Here is a 13,957-nt window from a genome sequence, read left to right on the forward strand (position 1 = left end):
AGGCTGTGCTGGGGTGGTCTCTGCCCCCCTGCATCCCCAAAATGTTTGACCCCCCGCAGTTCCCCCCCAGCCTGGTCCCAGGCAGCTCCGGACCTGCAGCGTCTGGCCCAGGGAGGGGGTCCAGCACCCAAAGCCGATGCCAGGGGTCTGCGGGGGGATGCTGGGGGGACGCTGGGACGAGCCAGCCCCTCGCCCCCAGGCAGCTGTCTGACCCCCAGCACCCATTGCCCCAGTGACCCCACCATGGCCCCCCCTGTTCTGTCTGGCCCCCTGCCCCTCACCCCCAGCTCCCCCCAGCGCAGACCCCCTGTGTCCCACTCACCCTGCTCTGTCCTGCCGGCCCCCTCGGGCCCCCATCGCCGCTGTGTCCCCCCATCCCCCCACTCTGACCCCCCACCTGCTCTGTGTCCCTCTGTCCTCGCTGTCCATCCCAGCTCTGTCCCCCCCATCCCTGCTCTGCCCCCCCATCCCCACTGCCCCCCCATCCCCATTGTGTCCCCCCCATCTCCGCGGTCCCCCCCAATCCCAGCTCTGTCCCCCCATCCCTGCAGTCCCCCTCATCCCCGCTGTCCCCCCCACCCCCGCTGCCCCCCAGCCCCGCTGCCCCCCAGCCCTGCTGCTCCCTCCATCCCATGCCCACTGCCCCCCATCCCCGCTCTGTCCCCCCATCCCCGCTCTGTCCCCCCCAGCTCCGCTGCCCTCCATCACTGCTGCCCCCCCATCCCACCCCCGCTCTGTCCCCCCAGCCCCGCTGCCTCCCAGCCCCGCTGCCCCCCCCCCATCCCCGCTCTGTCCGCGGGGTCCGGTGCGCTTGGGGAGGGGGGGGAGGGTTGCGGTGTCACCGGTGCCCCCATGGCCCGCAGGGGGGGCTGGGGGTCCCCACCCCGGCAGCGCCCCCCGAGGCCGGTCCTCCCCGCCGCCAGGGGGCGCCGCGGCCGCTCCTGGACTACAGCTCCCGGCGTACCCCGCGCGGCCCCGCCCCGCCCCGCGCGGCCCGGCCCCGCCCCGCCCCGCCCCGCGCGCGCCGCCATGGGGGCCGCCGTCTGCTTCGGCTGCGCCGGGATCGCCTTCGGGCCGGCGCTCGCCCTCGTCCTGCTCACGGTGGCGGCGGAGCCGCTGCGGGTCATCGTGCTGGTGGCGGGGTGAGCCCGGGGGGGGCCGCCCGGGGGTCCTGGGTGGGGCTGGGAGGCCCTGGAGGGGCGTGTGGGGCCTCTGGGGGGGGCTGAGGGGGCCTTGGAGAAGCGTGAGGGGCCTTTGGGAGGTGGTGAGAGGCCCTGCAGGGTCGTGAGGGGCCTTTGAGGGGGTGAGAGACCTTGGAGATGCCTGAGGGGACCTTTGGGGGGCATGAGGGGCCTTTTGTGGGGGTTGAGAGGCTCTGGAGGGGTATGAGGGGGGGTTGAGATCTTGGAGAGGTGTGAGGGGCCTTTGGGGGGACATGAGAGGCCTCTGGGGGTCGTGAAGGGCCTTTGGGGGGATTAAGAGGCCTTGGAGAAGAGTGAGGGGCCTTTGGGTGGGCTGAGGGGCCTTTGGGGGTCGTGAGAGGCCTCTGGGGGGGCTGAGCAACCTTTGGGGGGGCTGAGGGGTTGGTGGTGCCGGGAGGGCAGCTGTGGGGGCTGTTCTGGGGCCTCTCAGTGTCAGGGAGCGCTGGGGGGGCAGAGAGCACTGAGGGATGATATTGGGGGATCAGGGCGCGCTGGGGAGGCAGTTGGGGGGGTAGAGGGTGTTGAGGGGGGTCAAGGGGGAAGTAGAGGGGGTGCAGAGTGCATTGAGGGGGCAGTTTGAGGGCATTTGGGGGGTCAGAGGGGGCTGAGGGGCTGTTCTGGGGCAGTTGGAGTGTTCTGGGGGACAGTGGGGGGGGCTGTGGGAGCGCTTCGGGGGCTTGTGGGGGGGCGTCTAGGGCAGGGCAGGCAGCAGCGGGGGGGTGACGGGGCAGACAGGATCAAGGTGGTCAAGGGGGCAGCTGGAGAAGTGTGGGGGCAGTTCTGGGCTAGCTGATGGGGCTGTGGGGGAGTTGGCAGTTGGGGGGAGGCTGGGGTACAAGCAGCACTGGGGGGGCTTAGGGGGCAGCTTTGGGCTGGCTGAGGCAGCGGGTGGAGGGGCTGAGGGGGAGATCTTGGGGCAGTCGGGGGGTCTGGGATGGGAGGCAGCACCCTGGGGGCAGTTCTGGGGGGGGGGACGGACGGACGGACAGTTGGGAAATGCCCTGTGTGGGTGGGATGAGCCTGTGAATTTGTAGAGGGTGGGGGGGTTGTCCCCTTCCCAGGGTCCCCTCGCTTTGGGGTCTCCCACCACTTGGCTCCGGTTAAAACCAGTGACCCGGCTGAGGCGAAATACCGGGGGGCTGGGGGCTGCAGCCTCGTCACGGCGCCCAGGATGGCGGGAGCCACCCCCAGCTCTGACCACGCAGCCTCTGCCGGGCCGGGGGCCACCGGGCCTCGCCGCGCAGCCCCTCGTGCGAATCACCGGCGGGAGCACGGTGGGCTTGGTGCTGGCCAGGCAGCGAACGGCCACGACCCTTCCTCGTGCCGGCAGAGCCGCGGCTGGGGGCAGCCCCATGCCATCCCCTGGGGGGTCGGCTCAGCCCCCAGGGTGGCGATTCCTGCCCCGTGCCTCAGCGTGGGGGTTTGCTGTCAGAAGAGCTTGAGCAGTGGCTCGGGGGGGTTGCGTCCCCCCACGCTTGGCTTCCCGACGGTGCATCCCTGTCTGACCCCCGAGGGGCGAAGCACTGAGCGTCCTTCCCCGCTTCCAGGGGCAGCAGCGTTCCTCCGGGCAGGTCGCTGCGGCTCCGAGAAGGGGAAGGAGGATTTGGGCTTCTGGATGCCTTTGGCTTTCGCTCGCACGCTTCCTTCGCCTGCCCTCCTCATGCGACAGTGACCAGGAGCCCGGGCGAACCGAGCGAGCGGCGTGGCAAATATTTGCCCGACTCTGAGCTCTGGGGTGTGAACCCAGGGGTTCTCTCTCCCCCCAGGGCGTTTTTCTGGCTGGTGTCGCTGCTCCTGGCGTCTCTGATCTGGTTCATTTCGGTTCACCTCAGCGACCGGGAGGACGCCAAGCTGCAGTATGGCCTCCTCATCTTCGGGGCTGCCGTCTCCGTCCTGCTGCAGGAGGCTTTTCGATTCGCCTACTTCAAGCTGCTGAAGTAAGAGCCCACCCGAGGGCGGCCCGCGTGGCCCCCGTGGGGCTGGGTGACCCTTCTGGTGGCTGTGGCTGCCGCTCGGCTCTTCATCGGGGGAACCCCCCAAAGCATCTTCCTCCTTAGATCCCTGCAGAGCTTTCTCCTTGCCCCGGTCTCGTTTATAACCGTCCCTTCCCCTCCCCTGTGCGCCGCGGCCCCTCTTCCCAACCAGCTGCTCACGCTTTCCCTCCCCCCCGCCCCGCCGCAGGAAAGCGGACGAGGGCCTGGCGATGATCAGCGAGGACGGCCGGTCCCCCATCTCCCTGCGGCAGATGGCTTACGGTGAGCATGAGCTGGCACCGGCACCGGCCTCCCCGCGTCTCCCGGGGCTGCCTGGCCGTGGGGTGCTGGGCTACCCGAGGCCGGTGGTGCTGCTGCTGAGCCCGCCGGGCTAGTGCAGCCTTCCCGGCTCTTTGTCCTGCTCTCCCACCTTTCCCCGGCCCCGCTCGCCGAGTGTGGGGCTGGCGGTGGTGGCAGTGGCGCCGCGGTGGCTCCCGCCTGACTCCCTCCTCCCTCCACAGTCTCCGGCCTGTCCTTCGGCATCATCAGCGGCATGTTTTCAGTCATTAACATCCTGGCAGACTCCGTCGGGCCGGGCATCGTCGGGATCCACGGGGATTCACCGTACTACTTCATCACGTCCGGTGAGGCTGGGGGCTGGCGCCCGGCGTGCTGCGGCAGCGCTGGTTCGGGCCGGAGCCTGCCTTTGCCAAGGCGAGGGGGGGGAGGAGGAAGGTGGTGACGAGGTCTGAGGGGGGCTGTGTCGCTCTCTTCCCCCAGCGTTCCTCACCATGGCCCTCGTCTTGCTCCACACCTTCTGGGGCGTGATCTTCTTCGACGCCTGTGAGAAACGCCACTACTGGTGCCTGGGGCTGGTGGTCGCCAGCCACCTCCTCACCTCGGGGCTGGTGAGTTGGGGGAGCCGGAGTCCCCCCGGGCAGCACCAACGGCTCTCCCCGGAGCGGAGCGGCTGTGGCCATTGTGGGATGCCCACCTGGGGGGCGTGGGGACCCCCTGAACCCCACCTCTGGGCTGTGGGGCGAGTCGGGGCGCGCTGGGGCCCGAGGGAGCCTGTCGGGGGGGTCCCGGGGGGGGCGGAGGGTTGGGAAGGCCGGGACTCGGAGCAGGATTAGTGCTGAGCTCCTGGGGGAAAACCGCTGGGCAGGTTAAGCCAGGCTCACCGGAGCGGGCTCTGCTGGGAGTGCCTAGCTCCCCTCCCCCACCGCGGTGGTCTGGGGGGGCTGTGGGGGCGGCGGTGACATTCCCAACATGTCTCTCTGTCCCCCAGACGTTCCTGAACCCCTGGTACGAGGCCAGCCTGGCCCCCATCTTCGTCATCACCCTCTGCACCGGCCTCTGGGCCTTCGTCACTGCCGGGGGCTCCCTCCGCAACATCCTCAAGTGCCTTTCCTGTAAGGGGGGGCCATGCGCGCCACGGGGGGGTCCCCGCGGTGATGTGGGGGCTGTGCGGGGGGGGTCCCTGGCCCCTCGTAGCTGTTGGGTGGGTTGGACACGGGGGTCCCAGAGCCACCAGGGTAGGGGAGGACGGGTTGTACCTGCCCCCGTCTCCATTGTGTTGACTGGGGGCTGCATTTCCTGCGTAACGGGGGTCCCTGCGAGGCCGCAAATGCCGCCCTGGCCCCCCCCCAACCAGCCCCGTCCCCCCACGCTCACCCTCTGCCTCCTTTCCGCCCCCCAGGTAAGCAGGAGGACGACAGCAGAGTGATGATGTACTCGGCGCTGCAGGTGCCTTTGGAGGACTGAGCAGCAGCCGCGGCCCTGCCCGCGCTGCCCGTACCCAAGTGCCCTCTTCTCGGCAGCTGGAAGGTGTCACCGCCGCCCGGCTGAGCCCCGGCCCCTCACGGTGGTGCAGAGGTGGCCCCGCGCCCCGTCCCTTGCCGGGGGGATTGCCGGGGTCGCGCCCCGCACCGGAGTGGATTGCTGGGGTCCCACCGGTGCTCGTGGATGCCCCGTTAGCTTCGCTAGACTGTTTCCTCACAGGGTACGGCTGGGGGGGGGGGGGCGGGAAGGGGCAGGGGGGCTGTGGTGCGGCTGGGCTTGTGGGGCTCAGGGCAGGACCCCCCTTCCTCGCCCCTCCCCCCCCGAGGGGCCCCGCTTTGGCCCCAGCCTGATGTAACCCACTGCTGTTCCCTGGAGGGGGGGTGATGCTCTCGGGGGGGGGGGGGGGGGGGGGGGGGGCTCTGCCTCGCTCACCCCCTCTCTGCTCCCGGCCGGGGGGCGGCTGGGGGGCGGGGGGCACGTGTTACCCTGCTGTGTGACTGGGGGGGTAAATTATTTTTTGGATTCAGAGTAAAACCCTTTTAATAGAGTAATGGGTACCAGCGGGCACGGAGGCGCCTTCTGTGATAGGGACAGGTGGGGGGTCTTGTGCGGGGGGGAGGGGTCGGTGCCCCCCATCTCTGCCCCCAGTTTTGTGGGGAGCACACAGGGGTCCTGGTTTCTCAGGGTTGGCAGGATAAAGCCCCTGGGCAAACGGCCCCATTTCCCACCCCCCCCCCCAGCCAAGAGCTACCAGTGCCATGGGGTGGGGAAGGGGCTTTATTTCCAGTGGGGCAGGGGCCGTTGCTGTGGTGGGGCCGACCCCTAAGTGGCCCCTCGGAGGGCTGGGGGGCAGCGGGGGGTTCAAGGGTGGGGGTCATCGTCGGGCGTGCGGCGGGAGGAGGCTTTGAACACGACGTCCTGCTCCTGCGTCCCCCTCGCTCTGCCCCGCGGGGGGAGAAGGGCTGAGGTGAGAGCGACCCTCCCCCGGGGATGTCCAGACCCCCCGATTTGGGGGCTGGGGGGGGTCCCTCTGCATGGGGTGGGGGTCTCTCACCGAATCCTCTTGGCCACAAAGTGGAGGGCGAGGAAAACGCCGAGGCAGCTGCAGACGGCACCAAAGACAATGGCGATGACTTCACCTGCGTGATGCCGCGGGGGGGCTCAGGGGGGGCAGGGGGGGGGGGGGGGGGGGCGTAAGCCCCCCATCCTGCCCCCCATCCCACCCCCCAACCAGGCCTTACCTGTCGAATACCCCTCGGGCTCTGCAAGAGAAGAGCCGGGGCTCAGCACCGCAGGCTCCCACCCTGCCGGGGCTCTGGCAGCTATTTGAGGGGTGCTGGGGGGGTCCCCTCCCCACCGCCCCCCCACCCCCCCGGCCAGCTCTCACCCCTGGGGAAGGACGACAGCACCAGCCGCTCGTTGAGCTCCTGTGGGATCCGAAAATTATCCACCAGGCGCTGGGGCTCGGGCTCGGCCGCCCCCGTGGCGTAAAGGGTTCCCTGGAGCTGCTCCAGCTGAAATGGGACGGGGGGGGGGGGGAGCGGGGAGCGCTGGGGCTGCTCCCCTCACCCCAAATAAAAGAAAAACCAAACCCAACCCACCCAAAAAGCAGGGTTTCACCCCAAAACCTGCGCCAGGCTGATGCGGACAGGCTGCTGGAAGAGGGTCCAGAGGACCCCCTGGAAGCACGGGGGGGTGGTGAGGGACCCGTTGTAGCGGTAGTAGAGGTCCAGGCGGGGGGGCAGCAGGTCCTGCACGCTGAAGGAGGGGACGGTGGTCGTCTGCCCTGTGGGGGGGGGGGCAGGAGAAGTTTGGGGGTCCCCCACCGCCTCCCCCAGCTCCCCCCCTCGCTCGCGTGCCGCTCGCTCACCTGCGTAGCGGATGCTCCCGAGGTGGCTCAGGATGTTGTCGTAGGCGGGGTGGGGGTCAGCACCCACCTGGGGGGTGCAAGGGGGGGGGGATGTCAGGGCTGGGAAGGGGGGGGTTTGGGGGGGGGGAGCGTGTTTTGGGGTCCCACGTACCTCCAGGAGGACGCCGAGCACGGCCAGCCCGCCGGCGTGGTGCTGCGCCTCGCTGGCGTTGGCGTAACGCTCCGCGTCGTAGTGCACCACGTGCATCTGCGGGTACCGCGGCTGGGGGGAGGGGGCGGCACAGGGACCCCCCAACCCCCCCGCACCCCCAGGCTGGCTCCTCCCCTGCCTCCTTTTCCAGGCCTGGTTCCCAGACCCGATGCCGCAGCTCTGCCTGCACCCAGACCCCTTCCCCCTCCCATTTCCCCTTCCCCCTCCCATTTCCTGCCCCTGTTTCCTCTTCCCGCTCCCATTTCCTGGTCATTTCCCCTTCCAACCCCCTTCCCCCGCCCCTGTTTCCCCTTCCCGCCCCCGTTTCCCCTTCCCGCCCGTTTTGCCTTCCTGCTCCCATTTCCCGCCCCTGTTTCCCCTTCCCGCTCCCATTTCCCGCCCCTGTTTCCCCTTCCCATTTCCCACACTCAGACGCCTTTCTCCTGCCCCTTCCCACACCTCCTCCTGTGCCACCCCATCCCTGCACCCAGGCCTGTGTCCCACACCCACTTCCCCGTGTGTTTCCTGCACACGGACCCATTTCCTGCCTCCAGCCCCACTTCCCTGCCTGTTTCCTGTGCCTGGACACGTTCCCCATTCCTTGCACCCAATTCCTGCTCCCACATCCTTTTCCCAGCCCCCTTCCTGCACCCATTTCCCACCCAATTCCAATGCCATTTCCCACCCCCAGACCCATTTCCTGCTCCATTCCCATGCCGTTTCCCAGCCCCATTTCCCACTCCATTCCCACGCCGTTATACCCCCTTTCCCACCCCCAGCCCCATTTCCCACCCATTCCCACCCCATTTCCCACTGCATTCCCACACTATTTCCCAGCCCCATTTCCCCCGGTGCCCCCCGGTGCCCCCCACCTCGGCGGGGGCGCGGTGCCCATCCAGGAGGTGCTCAGCGCCAGCGCGGCCGGGCCGGCCCCAGTGGAAGTGGAGCTGAGCAGCGGCGAAGGGCCGGGGCAGCCCCCGCAGCCGCAGGGTGGGCGGCAGCACCAGCACCGCTGGGGGGTCGGGGGGCAGGGGGGGGGGCATAGGGGTCAGCGGGGGTTCCCCCGGCAGGATCCCCCTCCCCCCCCCAGCCCCCGCTCACCGGTGTGGCCGTTGTTGGCCAGGGCGAAGGCCGGCACCGTGGGGTGCTGGTAGCCCAGGGGGGGCAGCGAGGGGTCCGGCTGAGCCCCCCGCCGCTGGATGTCGATGGGCGACTGGGCTCGGCCCCCGCAGGCCGGGTGGCCCTGGGGCCAGTGCTGCTGCCCATGGGGGCCTGGGGGGGCCACCCGTCACCCACCCCCCCGACCTCAGCTGACCCCGTCACTCACCCACCCAACCTTGGCTGATCCTGTTACCCAACCCCCCCGACCCCGTCACCCCCTGACCATGACCCCAGCCCACCCATCATCCCCCCTCCCCACCCATAAGCCCCCCACCCCGACCCTGGCTGACCCCATCAGCCCCTCATCTTGACCCCAGCCCACCCATCACACACCCCCCCGCCCCAGCCCACCCATCATCCCCCCCAACCTCGACCCCAGCCACCCATCAACCCCCCCCCGACCCCAGCCCACCCGTCACCCCCTCCCCACCCTGACCCCAGCCCACCCGTCACCCCCCCACCCTGACCCCGGCTGACCCCATCGCCCCGTTCCCAACGCTCCCAATACAGCTCATTAAGCTTACGGGGACATTTTTGTTCCGGCCGGGGGAGCGGGGACAAAGGCGACCCCGGGGCGGGGGGGGGAAATGGGGGGGGGGGCCCGGGGGACCCCGCGGGCCTGGCGGGCCGGGGCTCAGCCGGGATTTGGCTGGATCCTAATTGGATTTGGCAGCGGGAGCGGGGCCTTACATAAAGGAGCACAATGGAGCCATTGGAGCGAGGGGGACCCAGGCATTTGGGGGGGGGGGGGGGGGGGCGGGGGGCTGCACCCACCCACCTGCCATCTGAGGGGACCCAGGCATCGAGAGGGGGGGCTGCATCCACCCACCTGCCATCTGGGGGGACTCAGGCATGGGGGGGGGGGGGGGGGCTGCACCCACCCACCCACCCACTTGCCTCCCATCTGGGGGGACCCAGGCATTGGGGGGGGGGGGGGGGGCGCACGGGGGGCTGCACTCACTCCCCCCCTTCCCATCTGAAGGGATCCCGGCACCCAAGCACTGGGGGGGGGGTGATGCACCCACCCACCTTCCTCCCATTTAGGGGCACCCAAGCATCGGGGGGGGTGGTGTCATTGGGGGGGCTGCACCCACCCACCCACCTCCCATCTGGGGGGACCCGGGCATCAGGGTGGGGGGCACAGGGGGCTGTCACCCACCCACCTCCCTCCCATTTGGGGGGACGCAAGTGTCGGGGGGGGGGGGGGCTGGACCCATCCAACCCCCTCCCATCTGGGGGGACCCGTGTGTTGCCCCCCAGCCCTGGGGCGTGTGGGGCAGCAGATTCGGGGTGCGGGGCCCCACTCACCCTCATATGCCCAGTGGGGACCTGTGGGGGGGAGCAGAGGGGTTTGGGGTCAGCCGGGCCCCCCCCGGGGGGGGGGCTGCACCTCAAAGTGGGCCCCGCGGCCGGGCACTGGGAGTTGGGGTGCAGCCGGGGGGGGGCACTCACCAGCGGGCAGGGTGGGGGCCAGGCCCCCCAGCAGCAGCAGGGCACGGAGCATGGTGGGGGCTGGGGGGGGGGGCGGCCACCAGCCCGGCCTTAAATACCCCCCGGACCGGCCCCCCCCGGGGCACGGGGAGGAGGCGCCATGGAGGGGGGGTGTGGGGGACCTGTGGGGCTTGGCAGGGGCTGGGGGCTGCAGAGGAATGAGGTGGGGGGCTTAGGGGTGCCTGTGGGCTGGGAGGGGTTGGGGGGGGCGCTGGCTGCCTGTGGAGCTGTGCGGGAGCTGCGAGACTTGGGGGGGCTGTGAGCTGGGGGGACTGTGGGCTGTGGGGCAGGGGGGCCATAGGGCTGGGGGGGCCTTTGGGGGGGCCATGGGGCGGAGGGCTATGGGGAGGGCTACGGGGCACCCGGGGGGGCTTTGGGGGGGTCTGCGAGGGGGGCTTTGGGAGGGCCCGGGGGGAAGCTTTGGGGGGGGGCTATGGGGCGGGGGGCCATAGGGCAGGAGGGCTGGGGGGCTCCGAGGAGAGGGCTATAGGGGGGGCTATGAGGGGGGGCGGGGGGCTATGGGGCGGGGGGCCATAGGGCTGGGGGACTGGAAGGGACCCGCGGGGGGGGCCGTGGGGGGCTATGGGGCTGGGGGGGGCTATGGGAGGGGCTGGGGCGGCCCCCGCAGGAGCTCCCTCGCCCCGCCCCCCCGCCGATTCCACGCCCCCTCACCCCGCCCATTCCACGCCCCCTCACCCCGCCCCGCGGGAGGCGGGGCCTGGGGCAGGAGCGCGCCCCAGAGGCCCCGCCCCGCGAGCGCGCCGTCACAGAGGCGCGTGGCCCGCCCCCGCGCGCCCCGCCCCCACGTGGGGGCCCACGCGCTGACTGCCCCCATTATGTAACGGCGCCGAGGCGAGGCCGCTCCTCTCTCATTGGCCGCACTGGCCGTGACGCGCGCCTGAGGCCGGCGCCCATTGGCGGATCGCGGCGGGGCGTGGCCCACCCCCTATATCGCGCAGCCCCCCGGCCCCGCCGCCCCCCGCCAGGGGGCGCTGCCTCGCTCCGAGCCCCCCCTCCGGGGCGCCACATGGAGGGACGTGACGGCGGCCCCACCCTCCTGGCCAATCAGCGCAGAGCGGCTTCCGCATTGGGCAGCGCCGCCGGCTGCGCGGGCCAACGGGGGCGAGAGGGCGGGCCGGGGCGCCGAGTCTCCGCCCCCTGCCGGGGCTCGACGTCCAATGGGAGCGCGGGGGGGCGGGGCCCAGCGGGAGGCACGTGCGGCCGCGCACGTGTCCGCGTGGGGCCGCCGCAGCCGGGGCGGGACCGGGACGGGAGCGGGGCCACCGTCACGGGGACAGGGACCGGGACGGCAGTGGGGATACCGGCCCCGGGACACCGATACCGGGACAGGGACACCGGCCCCGGGACACCGATACTGGAAGAGGGGCACCGGCCCCGGGACACCGGCCCCGGGACACCGGCCCCGGGACAGGGACACCAGCCCCAGGACACCGGCACTGGAATAAGGACACCGATACCGGCACGGGAACAGGGGCAGCGGCCCCGGGACACGGATACCGGCCCCGGGATATCGTCACAGCATCGGTACCGGGACAGGGACACCGATACCGGCCCCGGGGCGGGGACATCGGCACCGCCGCAGCTGCAGCCGGGAGCAGGTAGGATCCGGGGGAGCCAGGGTCGGGGGGTGGGGGGGTCCTGAGGCCGCCTGGCGGGTTGTCTCGGTCCTGGGGGGGTGTCCTGGTGCCGGGGCGGGTCCTGAAGCCACCTGGGGGGGGTCCCGGTGCCTCGGGGGGGAACCTGAGGCCAGCTGGGGGGGAGGGGTCTTGGGCCTGGGGGGGGTTCTGAGGCCGCCTGGGTGGGCGTCCCAGTGCCGGGGGGGTGTCCTGAGGCCACCTGGGGGAGGGGTCTCGGTCCTGGGTGGGGGTCACCATTCCTAGGGGGGTCCTGAGGCCGCCTGGGGGGGTGTCTCTGTTCTGGGGAGGGTCCTGAGGCCACCTGGGGAGGGGTCTCAGTCCTGGGTGGGGGTCCCGGTGCCTCTGGGGGGGTCCTGAGGCCAGCTGGGGGGGGGGGTCTTGGGCCTGGGTGGCGTTCTGAGGCCACCTGGGGGGGGTCCTGAGGCCATCTGGGGGGGTGTCTCCGTTCTGGGGAGGGGTCCCAGTGCCTGGGGAGGGGCCTGAGGCCACCTGGGGAGGGGTCTCAGTGCCACGATGCTGGCAAGCCCTGGGACCAGGCAGGAGGGGCCCGATTCTAGGGGTGAGGGGGGGTCCCCATCCTGGGTGGGGGGTCCTGGGTGAAGGCTCCCAGTGCTGGGGAGGGTCCCTGACCCTCCCCCTTCACTGTGCTGGGAGATGCCGGACCCACCACCCAGGAGTGGGAGCTGCCAGAGGAGGGGGTGGGGGGGGGAAGACCCCCAGTGGGGGGAGGCATCACTTTATTTTCCATTTTTGCCCAATTTCCTGCTTTTTCCCCTCTTTTTTTTTTCCTCCCCCCCTGCCCCCCTCGCAGGAGCCAAGACCAGGGAGCGGCTCCCCGGGGGGGGCCCCTGCCGCCCCCCACCCTGCCATGGAGCCCCCCGCCCGCACCTGCTCCTGTGCCACCCCCAGCTCCAGCCCGGGGGGTCCCTCTGACAGTGAAGCCGAGGCGGGCGCCCCCCCCCCCCCAGCCCCCCCAAACCTGAGCGCAGCCGCAAGCGCCTGGGGGGGCCAGCCCGAACGCCCTCCGAGTTACCTCCATCCCCCCGTGGGGGGAAGCGACCCCGGAGGGGCGAGGGGGGGGACTCCCCCCCCAGCGATGCCGATCGCCTCTTTGCCCAAAAAGTGAGTTTTTTGGGGGGGGGGGGTTGGGGGCAGCGCTTTGGGCCCCTCAGAATGTGTCTCTGCCTGGTGCTGCCTCAGTTTCCCAACCTGAAATAACTGGGAGGGGGTGGGGGGTAAGCAGGGGGGGAGGGGGGGGATAAATAGAGCTGGGGGGGCATGAGACCCCCTCCCCGCTGGGGATCGGGCCCAGCCACCATCCTCTTCCTCCCAGTGCCAGGAGCTGCGGGGTTTCATCCAGCCGCTGGCGGAGCTGCTAGAGGGGCTGAAGCGGGGGCGATACGACAGAGGTGGGTGCCTCCCCCTCCCCCCCCCCAGCCCCCCAGTCCCCCCCGGGAGCACTCACACAGTTTTGGGGTCCCCCAGGGCTGAGCAGCTTCCAGCAGAGCGTGGCCATGGACCGCCTCCAGCGTATCATCGGGGTCCTGCAGAAGCCAGAAATGGGGTGAGTGCCCCCCAGATGACCCTGGGGAGTGTGGTGGGGGGCATAGGGCCCCCCCCCATGGGGGTCCTGCCCTCCCCCACACCCAGCAGCAGGGTGACAGGTGCTCTCTGTCCCCACAGCGCCCGGTACCTGGGGACGCTGCTGCAGGTCGAGGGGATGCTGCGGCTCTGGTTCCCCCACGTCGCCCCCAAACCCCCGCTGGCCCCAGCTCCCGTCCCCGCTGCCCCCCGCCGCCGCCCCCCCGCTGGCCCCCACGGGGCTCCCCGCTGCCGCCGCCTTCCCGGGGACACCCCCGTCTCCAGCCCCACCAGAACAGCGCAGCGGGGGGAACATCCCCGCTGCCACCGTCCCACCGCCCAGACAGGGACACCCCCCGCGCCGGAGGCGTGACAACCACCCCCCCACAGTGGGGGATGGGGGAGGGGGGTGTCTCTCCCCTGGATTTCTTGCCTTTTTTGGATGGTGGTTTGTTTTTTTTTTTTTTTAATTGTGGACACTGAGACCTGCGGGCGGGTGGGGCCGTCCCATGGGGGGACCCCCGGGACCTACACCCCCCCAGGGGGCCCCAAAAATCTGGGGGGGGGGGGGGGGGGGGGAGGGGGGCATGTGCCTTCGGCAGAGCAAAGCCCCCACCCCAAGGCTGGGGGGGGGACGTGCCTTGGTGTACTGCGGGGGGAGGGGGTGGGGGGCTGGCCCCCCCCGCTGGCCTTGTGCCTTCCCCCTGCGTGGCGTTACGGGGGGGTTTGGGGGTGGGGGGTCTGTGCCACCCCCCCCCTCCTCCCCAAAGTGGGGCTGCCCCATGGCTGGGCCCTGCTGGAAGCAATAAATGCCGCGGGAGCGGCAGGGGCTGCCCGGTACCGGTGTCCTCTGTCCGGGGGAATGCGGGGGGGGGGGGGGGGCGGGGCTGGGCCCTGCCCCTCCGCAGAGGGACCCCCGGTGCGTCCCCCCCTCCCAGGCCCTGACCCTGTGACCTGCCCCTGTACCCCACAGAGCGCCGCGCCCCATGGGTCAAGTCCCGCCCTCTACCCCGTAATTAGCCATGACCTTTGACCCCGTGACCTGCACC

General features: G+C 71.2%; 3 protein-coding genes across 7 annotated transcripts; 2 read left to right on the forward strand and 1 right to left on the reverse strand.

Moving 5' to 3' along the window:
• The first annotated feature begins 983 nt into the window (after positions 1-983).
• Positions 984-5,184, forward strand: APH1A (aph-1 homolog A, gamma-secretase subunit). The gene is made up of 7 exons (XM_080368714.1): positions 984-1,142; positions 2,969-3,139; positions 3,384-3,457; positions 3,697-3,819; positions 3,956-4,083; positions 4,464-4,587; positions 4,875-5,184. The coding sequence occupies exons 1-7, from the start codon at positions 1,030-1,032 to the stop codon at positions 4,937-4,939; spliced, it is 798 nt and encodes a 265-aa protein (XP_080224840.1). The 5' UTR covers positions 984-1,029; the 3' UTR covers positions 4,940-5,184.
• Positions 5,185-5,536: 352 nt separating this feature from the next.
• CA14 (carbonic anhydrase 14) lies at positions 5,537-9,754 on the reverse strand. 5 transcript variants are annotated; one of them, XM_080368709.1, is made up of 11 exons: positions 9,631-9,751; positions 9,487-9,507; positions 8,119-8,289; positions 7,890-8,029; positions 6,979-7,074; positions 6,828-6,894; positions 6,559-6,715; positions 6,345-6,471; positions 6,199-6,219; positions 6,012-6,096; positions 5,537-5,897 (listed from the first exon to the last, which is right to left on the reverse strand). In XM_080368709.1, the coding sequence occupies exons 1-11, from the start codon at positions 9,680-9,682 to the stop codon at positions 5,638-5,640; spliced, it is 1,197 nt and encodes a 398-aa protein (XP_080224835.1). In that variant the 5' UTR covers positions 9,683-9,751; the 3' UTR covers positions 5,537-5,637. The 5 variants fall into 5 exon arrangements, with proteins under 5 accessions (XP_080224835.1, XP_080224837.1, XP_080224836.1 ...); XM_080368711.1 differs by having other exon boundaries at positions 6,586-6,715; positions 9,631-9,749; XM_080368712.1 differs by having other exon boundaries at positions 5,710-5,897; positions 6,586-6,743; positions 9,631-9,744.
• Positions 9,755-10,696: 942 nt separating this feature from the next.
• CIART (circadian associated repressor of transcription) lies at positions 10,697-13,924 on the forward strand (the record flags this gene model as incomplete). The annotated part of the gene is made up of 5 exons (XM_080368208.1): positions 10,697-11,288; positions 12,274-12,449; positions 12,661-12,736; positions 12,813-12,891; positions 13,011-13,924. 5 exons carry the CDS (start codon positions 10,697-10,699, stop codon positions 13,279-13,281), a joined length of 1,194 nt encoding a protein of 397 aa, XP_080224334.1. The 3' UTR covers positions 13,282-13,924.
• Between the last annotated feature and the right edge of the window lie 33 nt (positions 13,925-13,957).

Source organism: Falco punctatus (assembly GCF_963210335.1).
Source record: "Falco punctatus genome assembly, chromosome: 18".
Lineage (NCBI taxonomy): Eukaryota > Metazoa > Chordata > Aves > Falconiformes > Falconidae > Falco > Falco punctatus.